This window comes from Rhagoletis zephyria, unplaced genomic scaffold (assembly GCF_001687245.7).
Source record: "Rhagoletis zephyria isolate East Lansing unplaced genomic scaffold, Rhagoletis_zephyria_1.1 Rzeph_scaffold_07271, whole genome shotgun sequence".
In the NCBI taxonomy this organism is placed as follows: domain Eukaryota; kingdom Metazoa; phylum Arthropoda; class Insecta; order Diptera; family Tephritidae; genus Rhagoletis; species Rhagoletis zephyria.
Genome location: NW_016164354.1, coordinates 10,203 through 26,488, shown reverse-complemented (window position 1 = coordinate 26,488; position 16,286 = coordinate 10,203). Strand labels below are relative to the sequence as shown.

Below are 16,286 nucleotides of genomic sequence, written 5' to 3'. Positions count from 1 at the left end.
CGCGCCCAGCCATTCGCCAAAAGTACGCACGCATCCGCCAATAACCATGCAAATTTTATGGCCTGTCAGTTTGCGTAAACAATGGCCGAAGTAAAAACACAGCAGCAACTAATAAACAAAAAAATAAAACCACGAAAACCTAGAAAAATTTGTAAATCCAATTTTCCGACAACTATAAACAATACAACAATAAAGGTTATTAAATACAACCATACAACAACAGCAGCAATAAAAAATAAAACATAAGATAAAAACCACAGCAATCATAAAAAAATTGCATTCTTCATTTGCGGCATCTCCGTAAAATGCCAATAGCCACCAAAATCGCCACAAAGCAGTATTCACAGTTGCAGCAACAACAACAAAATCAAACCGCCGTCATGGTGTTGACCGCATCTGATGACAACAATTCAACAACAACGCATGCGAGCAGCAGCCACAGCAGCACGACTACAACCACAGCAACAGCAACAACAGCTAATAATCCACATGCGCATGCCGCCACCGCCGCCGTCAATCTGAACAACAGCAGCGCTGCCAACTTTAGTGGCGGCATCTTATCATTTCCGCCACTACAACCGCCACCACCTCCACCGCCCGCTTTGAGCAGCGGCAATCTGAGCATACTGAATGGTAGCATTGGCATTGCCAGCGCTCATGCTCATCCGTCGTCGCACACGTACGGCCATGCACCGAGCGCTGTCATGACCAGTGCCACCGCTGCCGCTTTCGCTGCGCACGCCAACATCAACGCTGCCATGAGCAGCAGCAGCAGCAGCAGCACCGCCGCCGCCAACCACTATAATATGCCGACGTACGCTAATATAACAGTAATACCTTCGAATGTTGCCGCCGCCGCCGCCGCCGCCGTCTCCAACGTCCAGGCAGCAAATGCTGCCAACGCCAATGCGCCCATCGCCGTTTTTATGGGCAGCGGGCTGGCAGGTGGTGCAGCAACAGCAACGAGTGCTGGTAGAGGTGGTGGCGGTGCAATTGGTGTGGGGGCCAATACCAATGACAACAACAACAATATGGATAATACAAGCGAAGAATCGAATGCAGTGACAATTTACAGGTAAACGGTGAAGTACGGCACGTACACACACGCACACACTGTATTGCTGTATTGCAATGCAATGCATTCAACTGCCACAGTTATTTCAGGCAACAAATTATTTTCATTGTTGCCCACAATTCAATTGCGCTACACATATGATGACGTCGTTAAAGTCGTTGCTTAACCAGTTCAATGCAATTTGAAAAGTTATCTCTTTCTTATCTCTCAATATCCTTTCGGTTGTATGGCTTGCTGAAGCAATCGATTAATTGCAGTCGTGCATACGAAATGCTATAGCTTGAGACAATTTTAATGGTTGAAACCATTTGTATTCATTCACTTCAAAACGTGGAAATATCAGTGTGAGCAAATGGTTGTGTGTTGCGTCGTCCCCGCAGGAAAACTTGAAATCATGAAATGGTGAGGTTACGCTTGAAATTTTTCACTGAAATTTGAATTTGGTCTTAAAGTTCATTTCCACAAAATCCTTAACTGCAGTTTATGCCTATTGCAACAAGGAGATTACAACTCGAAAGGAAAAGCAAAAACTAATAAACAAACCTTGCCGCTCACCAGATATTGAAATTCTTGGAACCCATCTGAGCTCTTCGCTGCAGTTAAGCCTCTGGTGGAAATAGGCTATTAGGCTTCCTATCTGCACCTAATACCCCTCTAAAGAGTGTCGAAACAAGAACTGATACAGCTGAGGTCAAAATCAACAGCGATAAGATAGTATTTATTAAATCTATTTCTACAGAAACAAGTGCGAAAATTCTGGCCAGATAGGCTGGAGAAGAGCCAGCTAAAGAGAGCGTTAACTTTATGCATAATACCTTTAAAGCTGAAAAACTAAACTAGAAAACTAGACTTCGCCGGTTTGGAATCCCATTTCATTTCCAGCCGGGATGACGCCTTTGGCACTGCGTAATAGTCTAGAGGTTAGACATTTTTCTTTAACTTCTTCTTCGCAAGTGCCAGTCGTTCCTCCTTCTAGCTAGCCGGTAGTGATGTGCGGTTCCGAGTAATTAAATAACTAGTTCTGTCGAGTCCGGTTCTAAGAAGAACCGGGTATTTAGACTGAGTAACGTTTCCATTAAATTAAGATAATTTTTTCGATGTTGCCAGGCTGATATCTTCATATTTAGACTTTATGCCAAGACAACTGACACAGCCATGTGGCTTAATCTTTCTTCTTATACTGGGCATCAACCAACTTTTTCCTTTCATGATGGTGATGTCAGCCTAAGTCTTCTTGAGAATATTACGTGGTAGGGCAGAGGCAGCTTCCCCTTTATGGGTCCAGAAATTTCAGGTGCATGTTCTTTTGCTTTAAACGTTCGCCGTGGTCGTCATCAAAATAAGACACTCTCACTAAGGTGGGGTGGCGGGTCCCAAGACCAGCGTACAACCAAAACCTGGGAAAATTTTCTGAATGCCCTTAATAAATGAGAGATCTGCCCAAAAATATGTATCGGCTCTTGAAGAACTTGTCACTCATGCAGACGATTTCATAGTGCATCCCTTAGGTTTTAAGGCACGCTTGTTACACGGTGCAACAATTTCAAGGCCATTGTCTGGGCCGGAATGACCGCCTCAGGATGAAAAACCTAGACCGGTTTAGTAAAACCTCTAAATCTTTTGGCATTCGCGGATAACAATTTTTTAGTGGTAATATTAGGTATGCAATTTTTTTGCCTGACTAAGTGGAAAAAAGTTAAAATTCATATTGGAGCAAAAGATGTAGCCTGGGTACATATAGTAGTAGCATACTAGAGGCATTTGCGAGGTCGCTAGAGGCTTAAATCTTTATACAAAGAACGTAGAAGTCCACATCGGACGTTATATGTTACTCAGATTATGGTGATAGCGATACTGATGACCCAAGCTCCGGACCATCAGCATTGAAAGGAGCTATAGTTATATTAATGAACAAAACATAAACTATATATTTCGTATAAAGATTTTACCTTAAAGTACCCGTAGTAAAATTTTCGGATGAATAAACAAATATGAGAACATTTTTAAAAAAAGGAACAAAACAACGCTTTCGTGAGAGAGCTAATTCCTTGCGAAATTTTATTATATTTACCTAAACTACATATGTACTTCGACCAGATATAAATTTTAACCTCTTTTCCACTTAATCTAAAAATAATGATCCAAAAAAATTGCAAACTTAACATGGCCGTAAACAAATTAGGTCTGCAAATCCAAAAAAAAAATTGGAGATTTTACTTCATCGATCCAGGTCTTTCATCCTAAGTTGGAATCATTCCTGCCGCACAAAACGCTGTTGAATTGTGTTATTTATTTAAATGCAATAGTGCGATGCAAATACAATTTTGTACCCGTGGGTGTTATGTTCGTTTAAACACGATCTACTGCTATAAATACTATATAACTATATATATCTATATATTGCTCTCATAATAACCCTTTACAGTGTTATAGACACTTTTAAATTAAATAAAAAACGCTATTTCGAAATATAAAACTTAAGCAAAATCAAACATTGGCAAATTGCAATATTATATATGTATGTAGGACCCACAAGGTTGCCACCAACGCTTGTCAACTTACCAACATTTATTGGCACGCATTTCTACGGCCAGCGACCAAGCTTCCTGTGACAAAAATTTAAAATGTAAATTAAAACGATGCCGCCAATGCCAACGCGGTTACAATTATTGGCGTTTTAACTACTTTTGCTGGCAACAGCAAAAATTTGCCTACAGATTATCATGGGCCTGTTACACATACAAGCGGTCTGACCGTGTAGAGGGCATGTAGGAGCGAATGGAGGTACATCTGTGTAGCTGTTGCGATGTGTACATCCCATAGTTCCCCACCACTAATGAAGTTGTAGCAGGCGGGCGACATTGAGGGTTACATTAAGCACTTGCCATTGTTGTGCGATTTCAGCATTATGACAACAAAAAAATTAAAATAGTTGACTGCAACTAAAAATGGGCAGAAGCTTTATTACAAAAACAATATCAGATATGTCTAGTGTGCTGTATATGTACAGGTGTATGAGTGCATGTGCGCAATTAAAACAAGTGCAATTACCAACGTAACTGTAATTACTTTTGCTACTCGAAATCCAGTCAGTACTCGTAGAAGTAAACTGCTTTGCAGAAAATAATTTTAATAAAATAAAATGCATTGGTTGTATGTAGTAAAAAAACAACGATAATAATAACATTAGCTATCATTTGAAGTAAAGTGCTGGGACTTGCGAGTATGTTCATACATATTTCCAACAACAACAACGAACAACATGCTGTTGTCCAGTCCTGCATTTAAAGTAGTTAAATTATTTAAAAATCAGAGTTTGCCACAGAAGCCATTTTAATGCTTCGTTAAACTCTACTTCTACTTACATATACTTACATATACATACATATCCAGCAAGTGTGTTTGTATGGGTGTAGGCTTTAAACTGGGCCAGCAATGTAGAGAACTTTGTGGTTGCAACATTTACGCATCTCCGCTCGTGTAAACGTTTATTTGCATACAAACACACAAGCAAGCTAGCGTAAATATATATCTGCATATGTAGAGTGAGTGGGAAAATGCATGTGCATCAGAGACCTGCTTTGATTACTAATAAAATTGGTGTACTTATTTATGATCCATAAAAATTGGTGGAAATGAGTACTCATACTTATTCAAAAAAGTACTATGAATATTTCCCACCAAAACAAGAACACACTCAAGATATACTTACCCTTATTCGTGCGGGAAATTTTTGTCTCTAACGAGTATAGTCTGCCAGTTCGATTTTACGTTCGATTTTATGATTCATTTCAGTAGAACAAATTTGTTTAGTGGCTCAGTGAGAGAATCGCGCACTACACAGGTTTAAAACCCTGCATTGAAAAGCTTAACTAATACGCACAAATTCCAGTTCATGAACAATTGTTTAAGGACAGAAGTCATACTAGTTCGTTATGAACTATAATTATACCTGTTTTCTGCACTGAAAGGTCAAACTAGTCAGTAAAAAACCAGTTAATTAACTAGTATTTGCTAAAGCGACGGTCTACCATTTCGACAACTTCGAACAACTTATCAGCGACATCTGTTTTTTACTAGTGGCTTTCCCTGCAGGGTACAAACAGAGAACTTAGTCATTGTACATACTCGAGCTTCGTGTGCCGTGCGTAAAGGAGTATAAGTGAATATGAGTGAATATTTTTCTATGACTAATATCCACTAATACTATTTCTTATGTTATTCAACCAAGGTATTAAAAACACGAATAATTGCAGTTCCCTGATGTGCATACATGCTTACACACATACAAAGTCGTATGTAGCACTAAAGTTGCAAATTGGTGAGTAAACTGTTTTTTATGTGAAAAGAGTCAGCTGGATTACTTGTTGGAATTCTGTTTGGGAAAATTAAAGGCTTGTGGCTATTTTGCGAAAGTTATAAAAATAAAAATATATGACACATGCATATGTATGTACGTGTGGTCATTTCCAGGGTTACAGAGTCTTATTGGAATTTCATCACATTTAAAAGCTTTATTTTTCCATTTTTTTCTAAATTAGCGAAATCGTGATAGAAAGCTCAATAAAACCTTTGGAAAAAGCAAAATGACACAGGGAAATCAGATATCTACTTTTTTGTTTTGGATAGCCATTATCCTTATTCATCCAACAGCTGTGAATATAATTTCCAAATATACCTATTACATATGAGGCGCATCTAATCAAAAGGTGATGTTTCTATTCCTGGTAATTTTTTAGTTTTTTGTTAAACATACTTTTTAAAACTACACAAACTTGAAAACCCGCGAGAAATGATATTATTACCAGTAAATTAACCATCCCTGGCTAGGTTATGCGGGCCGCTCAAGTTAAAGAGTTCTCTCGGGGCCGCAGAGACCGTTACGATGTCAAAAGAGACGATTTTTCACACTCGTCCCTCCCTGTCTTCATGTCACCGCATAGGAAGTGCTGGATGAAATTGTTCAATTGGGCTACGCACATGACAGCCATATGGGCAATTGTCCAGAGTCCACCTGATATTTTTTGTAGATTTTGAAAGCTTTGCTAAACTGCGTTTTCTTCGAGCATCGAGCAGTATCTAAATTGGGCGCGATTCAATACATGTATGCAGATTATTTCTCCTCAACTCGTGGGTATATAAATCGTGCATTCGCTTGCTTTCTCACTTCCCGAAGTACCACTCTTTCCTTCGCAGGCACCTTGACTCTTCATAATGAAGACGAATTTTAATTGCGCTTGATGGATCTCGCTTTCCAGTTGAGCTCGCTGCTGGAGTAGAGCGCATTTGGAGCTGTAATTCTTGGCTTCTCAGTATTCCAGGAAAAGTTAGTCTCAAAAATAAGTCGCGAAAGCATTGCCTCTTTTAACAATTTAAGATTGGCGCCATTGAGTGATAGAGTTCGAAAGAACAGACCTTGTTAAGTTTTGAAGGGATGAACCCCCAGATCGTTACTTTCTGCCTACACATCTTTCCAGGCAATTAAGTGCAGGCTTTAGTCGAAGTGAATTTTCCTATGACATGTATAACTAAGTCATCGGCGTACACAACAACACCAATGGCTTTCGATGCAGTGAGGAGCATAAATTAATTTACCACACTCTTTCATAAAAGACAAGCTACAATTCCACCCATAGGAGTAGCTATTTTCGTTAATTCAGCGTTACCAAATGACGCACGCTTCTACCACTGAACCTATTGTCGATCCAGAGAATAATCAAGGGTCCCATTATGTGACTTTTTTGATACGTCTATTTATGGGTTGAATAAATAATTTATTCTAGGCTATGCTGGGTAGCTTTCCCTCACAGTATTTAAGTTTGCTTAAGCTATGTAAATAAAGTGGCAATTACAATAACTTCAGTTATCCTTGAGCTTAAACAATACCAGCTATCGCACGCAATTGCTTTCCACATTGACTCAATGCCAATCAAAAGAGCAATCAGTCAGACCAGACCATACCATACTACCGAGATGCCAATTTAACACCGAACACTCAATAAATAATAATATTAAATATTAAGTGACCGAGAGAAAATTGCATTTACAAGCCACTTACTCGTTCGTATGTACGAGCGTAAAGAGTCAATCGCAGAATTACCATTTTATGCCGTGCCAACAATCGACGACCGGCTTATAAGGACAAATAAGCGCAAGTGGTAACGTGAAAGCCAAATAGTGAGTGCGTGCGCGTGTTGAAGTAAATGTGTAAATATTCTCATGAAGGTTTGTGAACAAAATAGCATTGGCAATCAACGCCGAACAGGTCAACTAAAATTGGCTGAAATTTTAATCAAATGAGGGGCAAGCAATCCCAAGTGCTGCGGCTTTTTGCGTGCGAATTGCGTGCAACTACAGGAAAAAAAAAGTTCAGTGCAAGCGTGACGATTATTTATTGCTATTATATATGTATGTATGTGTGGGCCATAATGTAAATATGCGTGATAATTTCTAGCAGTGTTAGGAAAAATATTATTTACTAAATACTGATTACTAGATACAAAAGTATTTAGGTATTAACACACGTTGTATTAAATAACCAAGTAAGTACTTAAGTCGTTTGGGTCTCACAAAATACCGAGTAGATAATATTTACATACTGTATGTATGCTACCGTGTACTCAGATACTTGATATTTGTGGCTTCACTTAATACTGTAAGCAAGCTCCGAAATCACGAAAAGCCCGGTAGGCCCGCCACATCTTGAAAAATATATAACACGAATAGTACCGAAAAAAAATCTTGAAAAAATAACGAAAATTTGCAAAGTTCCTAAAATAATACTGAAGAGTAAAACATGAAGAATCTGGAAAAAATCTTTCGAAGGATACAAAGAATCTCTTAAAATGTTTCGAGAAATCCCGAATCAATAAGAATAAAAACAAAAATTATCGATTATAATAATAATTGTTTCTCTTCCTGACCAGTTTAGTATTTAGAAATCTACTAAATACATGCCTTAGTACTGATATTTTGCAGCTCCTAAATACTTCGATTATATTTTTTAAGTATTTAGCAACTGCTACAAACCTAAGGTTTTTTAACCTATGTACTTAGTCGTCTCTAATTCTCAATATATGGGTACTTGGTATCCAAACAAATACTTTGAACACGAAATTATCTAGGCGCAAATGGCTGAAATAAAATCCACTTCCGCAAAAAGTTATACTGTATGTACATACTTTAGGGTGGTGCTTAAAATATCAACATGTAAATTTTTTTTGGGCACCCCTTTATTTTGCCACAAAATAATGACGTCCACAAAAATTAGTTAAGTACGAAATATTCTTCTTTGGAAGTAAACACGCCGATTAGTGCATAAACCCAAGCGAGCCATTGCCGTATGGCAGCTAAATGGAATAATATGCAAGAGTTTTTTATGTTTTTTAGTGTTTCTGAATTATTTCTTTTGCGGTTTTTGATATTCCTTTGAGAATTTCTGTGCATCTTCATACAAATTTTTAATTTGAAATAAATTAAAATTGTTGTTTAATTCAAAGGTAATTTTATGTGCTAACAACACTCGAAAATAACGAATAAATATTTCATTTACCACAGAAACCCGCTAAATAATTTGAAATTAACAATTAAAATTAAAAAAAAAAAATATTTTCAATTAAAAAACCCCTATTTCTTAATTTCGCATTTTTCTCAGTTTTCTCTAAACCACACTTTTGGCACTTGACAGATTTCTCAAATAATCTTCAATTTTTTTTAACAGGTTTATTTTTTTCAAACATTGATAGCGACCGCTAAAATTATTTTTTTTGTAATATTGAAATTTTGGGGTAAGCAATTATTTTGTACATATAAAAAAATAAAAGGGGTCTCATGCAAAATATAGAATTTTTAATTTTTTAGGGACCACCCTAATGTGCATACATACCTTGTTTTAATTTTTCAAACTATAAAATTTTCCAATTTACTAATTACTTTTTACGCTAAATTTCAATTGCAGGTGCCGGGCCCCAATAGCGTCACTCGACTGCATGGAGGAGTTCAGTGGTACGGGAGGTCATCTTGATTTCGGTATCAAATTTCTCACTACCAATTTCTGCCGCTTGTACTCGTGTTCAAATGATTAGTGTTCTCATTTTGTTCTCATACTATTTTCGTGTGTGTGTGTGTGTAAACGTATTTGTTCAATTAAGTCAAGTATTTACTTTTCAAATACTAGCAACAATTAATAAGTTTTTGTGGTAATTAATTACCGAGTATTTTCTTGGTTTTTATAGTGTGAAAAGAGTATTTGAGAAATTGTTGTTGCTTTATTTGTTTATGTACATAAAGTATGTTTGTTGTTTTCTCAAATAGTAACTCATAAGCTCATTCATTCATCATTACATTCATTAATCAATTAATCAGTATTGTTGTTGTTTAAATAGATTTCATTTGTTGTAAATGTCTATAAATCCAAACACCGAAAATGTAGCGCAACACTAGGTAAAGTTATCTATCAAAAACATGCAATTAATACGAAATTCATGTCCTGCCAATTGAGGTTGTGGATTTTTTTTGTTCATTAGTTTGGAATTCTGTGCAGCACGCACACATGAAAAATGAAAATATGTCAAAATGTCCAAAATGTCAACTTACACTCAATTCAATCTACAAGGCTGAGTATCGTTTTTGTAATTGCTTAATTAAAGTTTGCTTCCACACCTACTTCATAAATATGCATCCATGTAAACAAAAAATACTATACTCCTATGCCGTGCACAAATTTCCCTACAACAAATTAAATATTTTAGTAAAAAATCAAAAAAAAAAACACAAAAATAAAACCTTTGCACGCCACTGTACTCGCTGCTCGCAATTGGTCGTTAACTCATTCGTTTTGCACGTCAATGTCGCTTAGTTTAATTAATTAATTCTCCTTTGTTTGACCTTATTCGCTAATATTCTCTTCCCGCTTCTCTTGATGTGGGTGCGCGCGCTCTTTGAAGGCCGTTCGATAAGTTTGGGCTCGAATCCGGCACTACCGTTACGCCATGGCTCCACGCCGACGCCGGGCTTGCGCTACAAGAATCTTGGCAAGAGCGGCTTGCGCGTCTCCAACGTCGGTCTGGGTACGTGGCCGGTCTTTTCGCCCGGAGTTAGTGACGAACAAGCCGAAGCCATATTGCGTTTGGCCATCGAGAGTGGCATCAATTTGTTTGATATCTCAGAGGCGCATTCAGAGACGGAAATTGGAAAGATTTTGCAGCGCACCGGCTGGAAGAGGACCGCATATGTGATTACCACAAAAGTTTACTGGAGCACCAAGTGAGTAAAAGCAATAAATACCCATACATACATACCAGGGACGGTAATCATTATGAGTAAAATAATTTAAATCAGCATTTAATCGTTATTTTATGAGTTTTATTTTTTTCGCTCTAAATAATAATTATTATTGATTTTTATTTTTTTTGCTCAACTGAAATGATTATTAATCGATTTTTATTTTTTCGATCACAAATAATGATTATTTTATGATTTTTATTTTTTCGCTCAGAGATAACAATTATTATTGAGTTTTATTTTTCCGCTTACAAATAATAACTATTTCTAAAATTGAAAAAGCTTTTTAGACGCAACTTACTGAAATTTTTACCTGAAAATTTTAAGACTTATTCCTTTAATAAATGTGTCGCTACCTCTGAAAATGATACGTCGGAAATCGCGCTGGCTAGCTTTTGATTTGAGAGAAAAATTAAAACTCAATCTTTATTGGTTAAATTTGAAAAATAAAAATCAAAATTACAGTGGGACGTTTGAAAAAAAAATACGTGGGTATAAATAAAATTGTTTTACGACGATTACAGCTTGTTGATTTTTTTTTTTTGGTTAAAATTAAAAAAAAAATAATGATTATTTTCCGTCTCTGATACGTATATACATATATAAATATTTTTAAATGAGATTTTAATTAAAAGCAAATGTATTTAGACTGTCAAAATATACAAATATTAAGCCGATTTTTCACTAGGCATTGAAATGACAAAAAGTTGATGCCATTTAAAATATTCCAGGTTGAAACAGACATAATGATTATTTTTATTAATGCAATGGTACGACTATATTTTAGTACCCAACATTGTTATTTAAAATTTCCTTATTTAATACCTAGTGGAAATTCAGCATAATGCTTAATTTTCACTAGGCATTTAAATAGAAAAAAATACGAAGACAGTTTCCCCACTAAACAAATCGTGTGTGGAAACAGACTCAATGGGTAGGTTCAGAAGGCGCAGCAGTTGAGCGCAACAGTTGCTGAAAATATCAGTGATCGTTATGCGTCTTCTGACCGGCTTGATGCATTAGCTGTCAAATTCAACTCTCAACAACATGTTGTTTCTAATGATCAGAAAAATATTACAATCATCTAACACGCAACTGTTCAGTTGATCAGAAGTACACAACAACGCGTTCAGAAGGTGTAATGGCAACAGTTACTGAGCTGTTGCGCCTTCTGAACGTGCCCAATGACATTTATTTATAACGCAATGAGTGTCATTTTTAATACCTGAATTTGTCATTAAAAAATGTTTGTCATTTAATGCCTAGTGGAAGTAAGGTGCTAGAAGTGATTTTATAGAGTTTTCCGCTTCGTAAGCTCGCATTTAAGACTGCCTGACCCAGCTGCCATTTACGTCGGTAGCCGCTATCTAACTGCTGGACTCCTTTTTAAAGTACATAGATGATATCAGTGCGGTATAGAAAATTATTTGGGTGCATACACAACCACCATAGAGTTAATTATTACGCGACCTGCAATTGGGGGATGCTCAGAGAAGAGTAGGGAGAGAAAACTAAGAATAGGGAGAGAGAGAGCTTGAAATGGTGGCAGGCAGAATTGCAACCCAAATTTTTGACCTGGCCTACTTCATGCAAGGACGGACATAAAAACTTGAAAACACGCGCCTAAACTATACCTCAAATATGGAAGAAACACTTTTAAAGCATTTTAAGGGCGACATCGATGGCGAGTTTGATGCAGAAGGACCCAGGCCATGATATAGAGACGAAGTCTACGTCCCTTCACTCGAGATGAGGAGCATATCGTATGTACCCTGTCCAAACTGTTAAGAACTAAATTTTCACACTGTCGTATATGTAGAAAATTACCCTACATAATTAAGTTTGTAAATACTGTTATGGTAAAGCAAAAGGCCTTATGGAGAAACTTTTGTAATGACATGGAATCTGTATCATAAGGCTCAAAGCTCAGAAAAGTACTGAGTTCACCTAGTTTACCGCGGTATGCTTACCAAGATCCGATGGGACGTGGATAGAAATGGATGGTGAGGAATCCTTGGATCTTCTTCTATGCACACAATCAGGCACTGAATAGGTCAATCATGGGAACAAAGGCAGTCCTTTGATCTCCATAAGAAGAAATGGACCTCTCATACAAACCACAAAGACTTTGGACCTATAAGTCTACTATCAATCCAAGACCTAGATATTGCAGTGGCTGATTGAATCTCATTACAGAGAATCAGTAGGGGGAGTCCACTGACACAGCATTGAACGAAAGCGTGCCACACATTGAGCAAGTTTTAATGATAAAGGAGTACACCCTGATGGCGATAATGGACATTGAGACATCAAGGGTACTTCCAACAATATTACGGCTACGGCACCACATCGGCTCTAGAGAGTCTCGGCTTCGACTTACAGCCTTGTACGACATCTATTAATATGCTGAGCATATGCGTTAGCAGAAATCCGAAGAGCGGTTTCCTGTCTCACCTTAAAAGGGTATTGGTGATTAATGAACTGCCACAACCGCTGCAAGAAGAGAGATGCTCTAAGGTCATTGCGTATGCGGCCGACTTTGTGGTGATTGTGAAAGATGGAGTCTGAGAGTAAATCCAGACAAAATTAACCTGGTGCTTTTCGAAAGGAAGCACTAGATTCTCTCTTTCCAGCTCGCTGTCATAGACAATTCGGCGCTGGAGCTAAGGTAATCCATGAAATACTTAGACATACTATTGGAGAAAAAGCCAGCACCCATGCATAACTCCTTAAAAGGCAGTGGGAGTTCTAATCAACAATTCGCTGGGGCAACGCTTCGGTGCTGCGTGAATTAACCGACTGAGGAGTCACTTGCAGTGACCACATCGCACTTCTAAATTATATCAACTTAACATGCGCAGAATACTGTCTATCAAGTCTAAGTCACTGTAGGAAATTGATCACTCCACTTTTACGCTGATTGTTCAGTACTAGAGAATAGGGTAAAAGTCCACCTCTTCTCAGCACAATTTATGCTGAATAAACACGTTTCGCTGAGGTTCCTGCAATGCAGGAGTTACTTAGACCTCTTCAATTTCACTTGGTATGGGTTCTAGAGCGGAGGAACATACCAGGCAATGAGAAGACAGACGAACTTGCGATTTCGTCGCCTTGGAAGGGCTTTGTATGCTGCTCGCTACCTGCAAACTCATTCCAACGGATCTCCCTCTTAAAAAAGCAAGTGGACAATGCACAAAACTCACCATTTGTAGAAAGGCAAAACTCATGCGGCCAGAATGGAAGAACTCTTCAACCTGAGCAGAACACAGCAGAACAGGCTATATTGCTATCGGAAGACACGCGGGTAGGTAATGATGTGCGCAGAAATGAATAAGAGCCAGAAACCTTGCGGCACTCTGTAGAAGAAGAGGAATTATTTGAGGACTACATCGACATACATATGTAGCTAAAGTATGAATACGACAAGTATTAGGTTTTGCAGACTTCACAATATGGTTTGAGTAGAAGGGTTTCACGGTCCGGGCCTAAGTGTGCTGGTGTGGTCACTGGCACGAAAACTTTGCGGCAATTCAGTAAAACCCCCCTACTTATACTGATATTGTAAGGAATCAATACGAAGGTAGGCCAAATAAGGAAAATACATATATGTGTTTTTTGTATTTTGGGAGAGTATGGGTCGGGTGTGCTATTATGTCTCTCAGCGTAAATTCAAAGTTAACAGAGTCAGGTCAAAGCTTCTACTATGAATATCAGCACTTGTGGTTTTGTGAACCTAAGAAGCTACTTCGATCGCATTGTTCGAAGGCCTTTGAAACTGTACACGTCCAAGATTTCATTGAATACTCACTGAGCTGCGAAAAGTTCGTGGTGTAGGAATAACCCGTAGATGATCAAAAGCCAGCCTAGTCAGATCACCACGCAGACAACCTGATAGAAAAAAAGAGTATTCCGGAGAAACCGAAATACTTACAAGAATATTTTTTGGTCCTAATTTCAAGCAATAAGATTTTTTCACTTTCTTCCAAATTTTCTATCGCCTTATATTTTAACTCTCCTCCGTAGATCCGAAGAACGTGGCCTTTCACGCAAGCACATTATCGAATGTGTTAAGGCGAGTTTGCAACGTTTGCAATTACAATATATAGACATTGTGATTATACATAAGGCTGACGCAATGTGTCCCATGGAAGGTAAGAAAATGTACATTGAAAATTATGTTGAAGAAAATTTTTGTTATTCACGCCTATCCACCTCTCATTATTACACACTTGCGCACAGAAGTGGTACGTGCCATGAATTATGTCATTCAGCAAGGTTGGGCAATGTATTGGGGCACAGCACGTTGGTCGCAAGTCGAAATTATGGAAGCCTACACAAACTGCCGTCAGTTCAACTGTATTACGCCCATTGTCGAGCAATCCGAGTATCACATGTTTTGCCGCGAGAAATGTGAACTGTATTTACCCGAAATGTATAATAAGATTGGTGTGGGCCTAATGGCTTGGGGACCGCTATCGATGGCATTGGCCGATACGCAAAATGGAGAGAAACTCTTCTTGCCAAAGGGATCATTCAAGACGAAGAGCCAAAGTTATTCATGGACCGAGGATGAAATAAACCGAAATGTAAGTTAAAAAAAATTTAGGATATAATATTACGCCTAAATATGGATATATTTTTCAAGAGCTTTTCTTATTAAATATGGGAAATTACTTTAAACTTCATACTTTCAGGCGGCCTTATCGCCACAAGGCAGTTGGGGTAAAGATCGCGTTGACGAGGGACGTCGGCATTGTGATCGTTTGCGCGATTTAGCAGCGCTGGCCGAAAAATTGGGTTGCAGTCCAACACAGCTCTCCATTGCTTGGTCGCTGAAGCATGAGCCGGTGCAGTGTTTGCTTTTGGGCGCAACTTCGGCCGAACAATTGCATCAGAGTTTGCAATCCTTGCAGGTGAGTTACACAAAATTTTTTTAGCTAAATAAGGGGTGTGCCTAAAAGTATGCGACTATCATTAATGGGCACGTCTTTTTTTAATGCAGATATTAGGGTTTCCTGTTGGATATTAAAAAAAAAACTTTTAAATTTCGGAGCCTCTGGACAAAAAAAATTGCAGGAATTTCTAGAATTCCACTGCTTGAGTTAATTATAAATATGTACATTAGACCGTACCGGAAAAAAGTTCACCGTGCTCCATTAAGACCAGAGAAATTTCGAAAAACAAATTTGTTTGCTGAAAATATTTTTCGGCAAAGCTTCGGCATTTTCAGTCGGATCTTAAAGTAGGATATATTTCCAAAGTTCATTGACCTCAAGTACGCCTTTATAGTACTTACCCACCATTAAAAAAAAACAAATTTTTGTTGCCGAATGTAGATGCCAAAGAAAACGGTAAAATGGCCAAATTTTTTTTTTTTTTTAACTGCATTGCGAAATTACTTAAGACTACTTCAAACTTTTTTTGTTTACTTGTAAAGTGGTACGATCTAATGTACATATAGGCATACAGAAATATACAAATATACTTATTTATGTACAATATTTATTTCAGTTTCTCTCACACAACTATGTATTTGTTCTCTTTTCCTATACCTCCAGCTACTGCCACGCCTCTCAACCAGTGTTATGATGGAGTTAGAGCGCATATTAGAGAATAAACCGGTGCGGCCGCCAATGATATCGACACTTGCACTTCGGTGACAATCAGCCTGCCCTCAGGGGCCACCTAGCCTCAGTGGCGGTGGCCCTTGCGGGGCAGAGTCACCGAAAAATGAGGAGGAGGCGTTCTGTGAGGAGGCGGATGCGAAGGATGCGTCGAAGCAGGGTTTCTGTGTTATTCAGTGACAAAAGGGGTCCTTAGATAACGATAATAAATTTTTGAAAGCGATTAGTAGTAAAACTAGTTTAAGTAGTACAACAATGACAACAACAATAAGCAAGCATGATTTACAACTGCAGCAGCAGTTGCA

General features: G+C 38.1%; 1 protein-coding gene across 1 annotated transcript; it reads left to right on the top strand.

Moving 5' to 3' along the window:
* The first annotated feature begins 963 nt into the window (after positions 1-963).
* LOC108374043 (voltage-gated potassium channel subunit beta-2-like) lies at positions 964-16,041 on the top strand. Its single transcript, XM_017630000.1, has 7 exons — positions 964-1,075; positions 9,033-9,103; positions 10,021-10,339; positions 14,381-14,508; positions 14,597-14,943; positions 15,052-15,270; positions 15,916-16,041. The coding sequence occupies exons 1-7, from the start codon at positions 1,032-1,034 to the stop codon at positions 16,015-16,017; spliced, it is 1,230 nt and encodes a 409-aa protein (XP_017485489.1). The 5' UTR covers positions 964-1,031; the 3' UTR covers positions 16,018-16,041.
* The last annotated feature ends 245 nt before the right edge of the window (positions 16,042-16,286 follow it).

Coding starts and splice junctions, on each gene's coding strand:
- LOC108374043 (XM_017630000.1), top strand. CDS start 1,032: ATGGATAATACAAGCGAAGAATCGAATGCAGTGACAATTTACAG. Junction 9,104..10,020: donor GGGAGGTCATCTTGATTTCG/GTATCAAATTTC, acceptor CGCTCTTTGAAG/GCCGTTCGATAAGTTTGGGC. Junction 15,271..15,915: donor AGAGTTTGCAATCCTTGCAG/GTGAGTTACACA, acceptor CTATACCTCCAG/CTACTGCCACGCCTCTCAAC.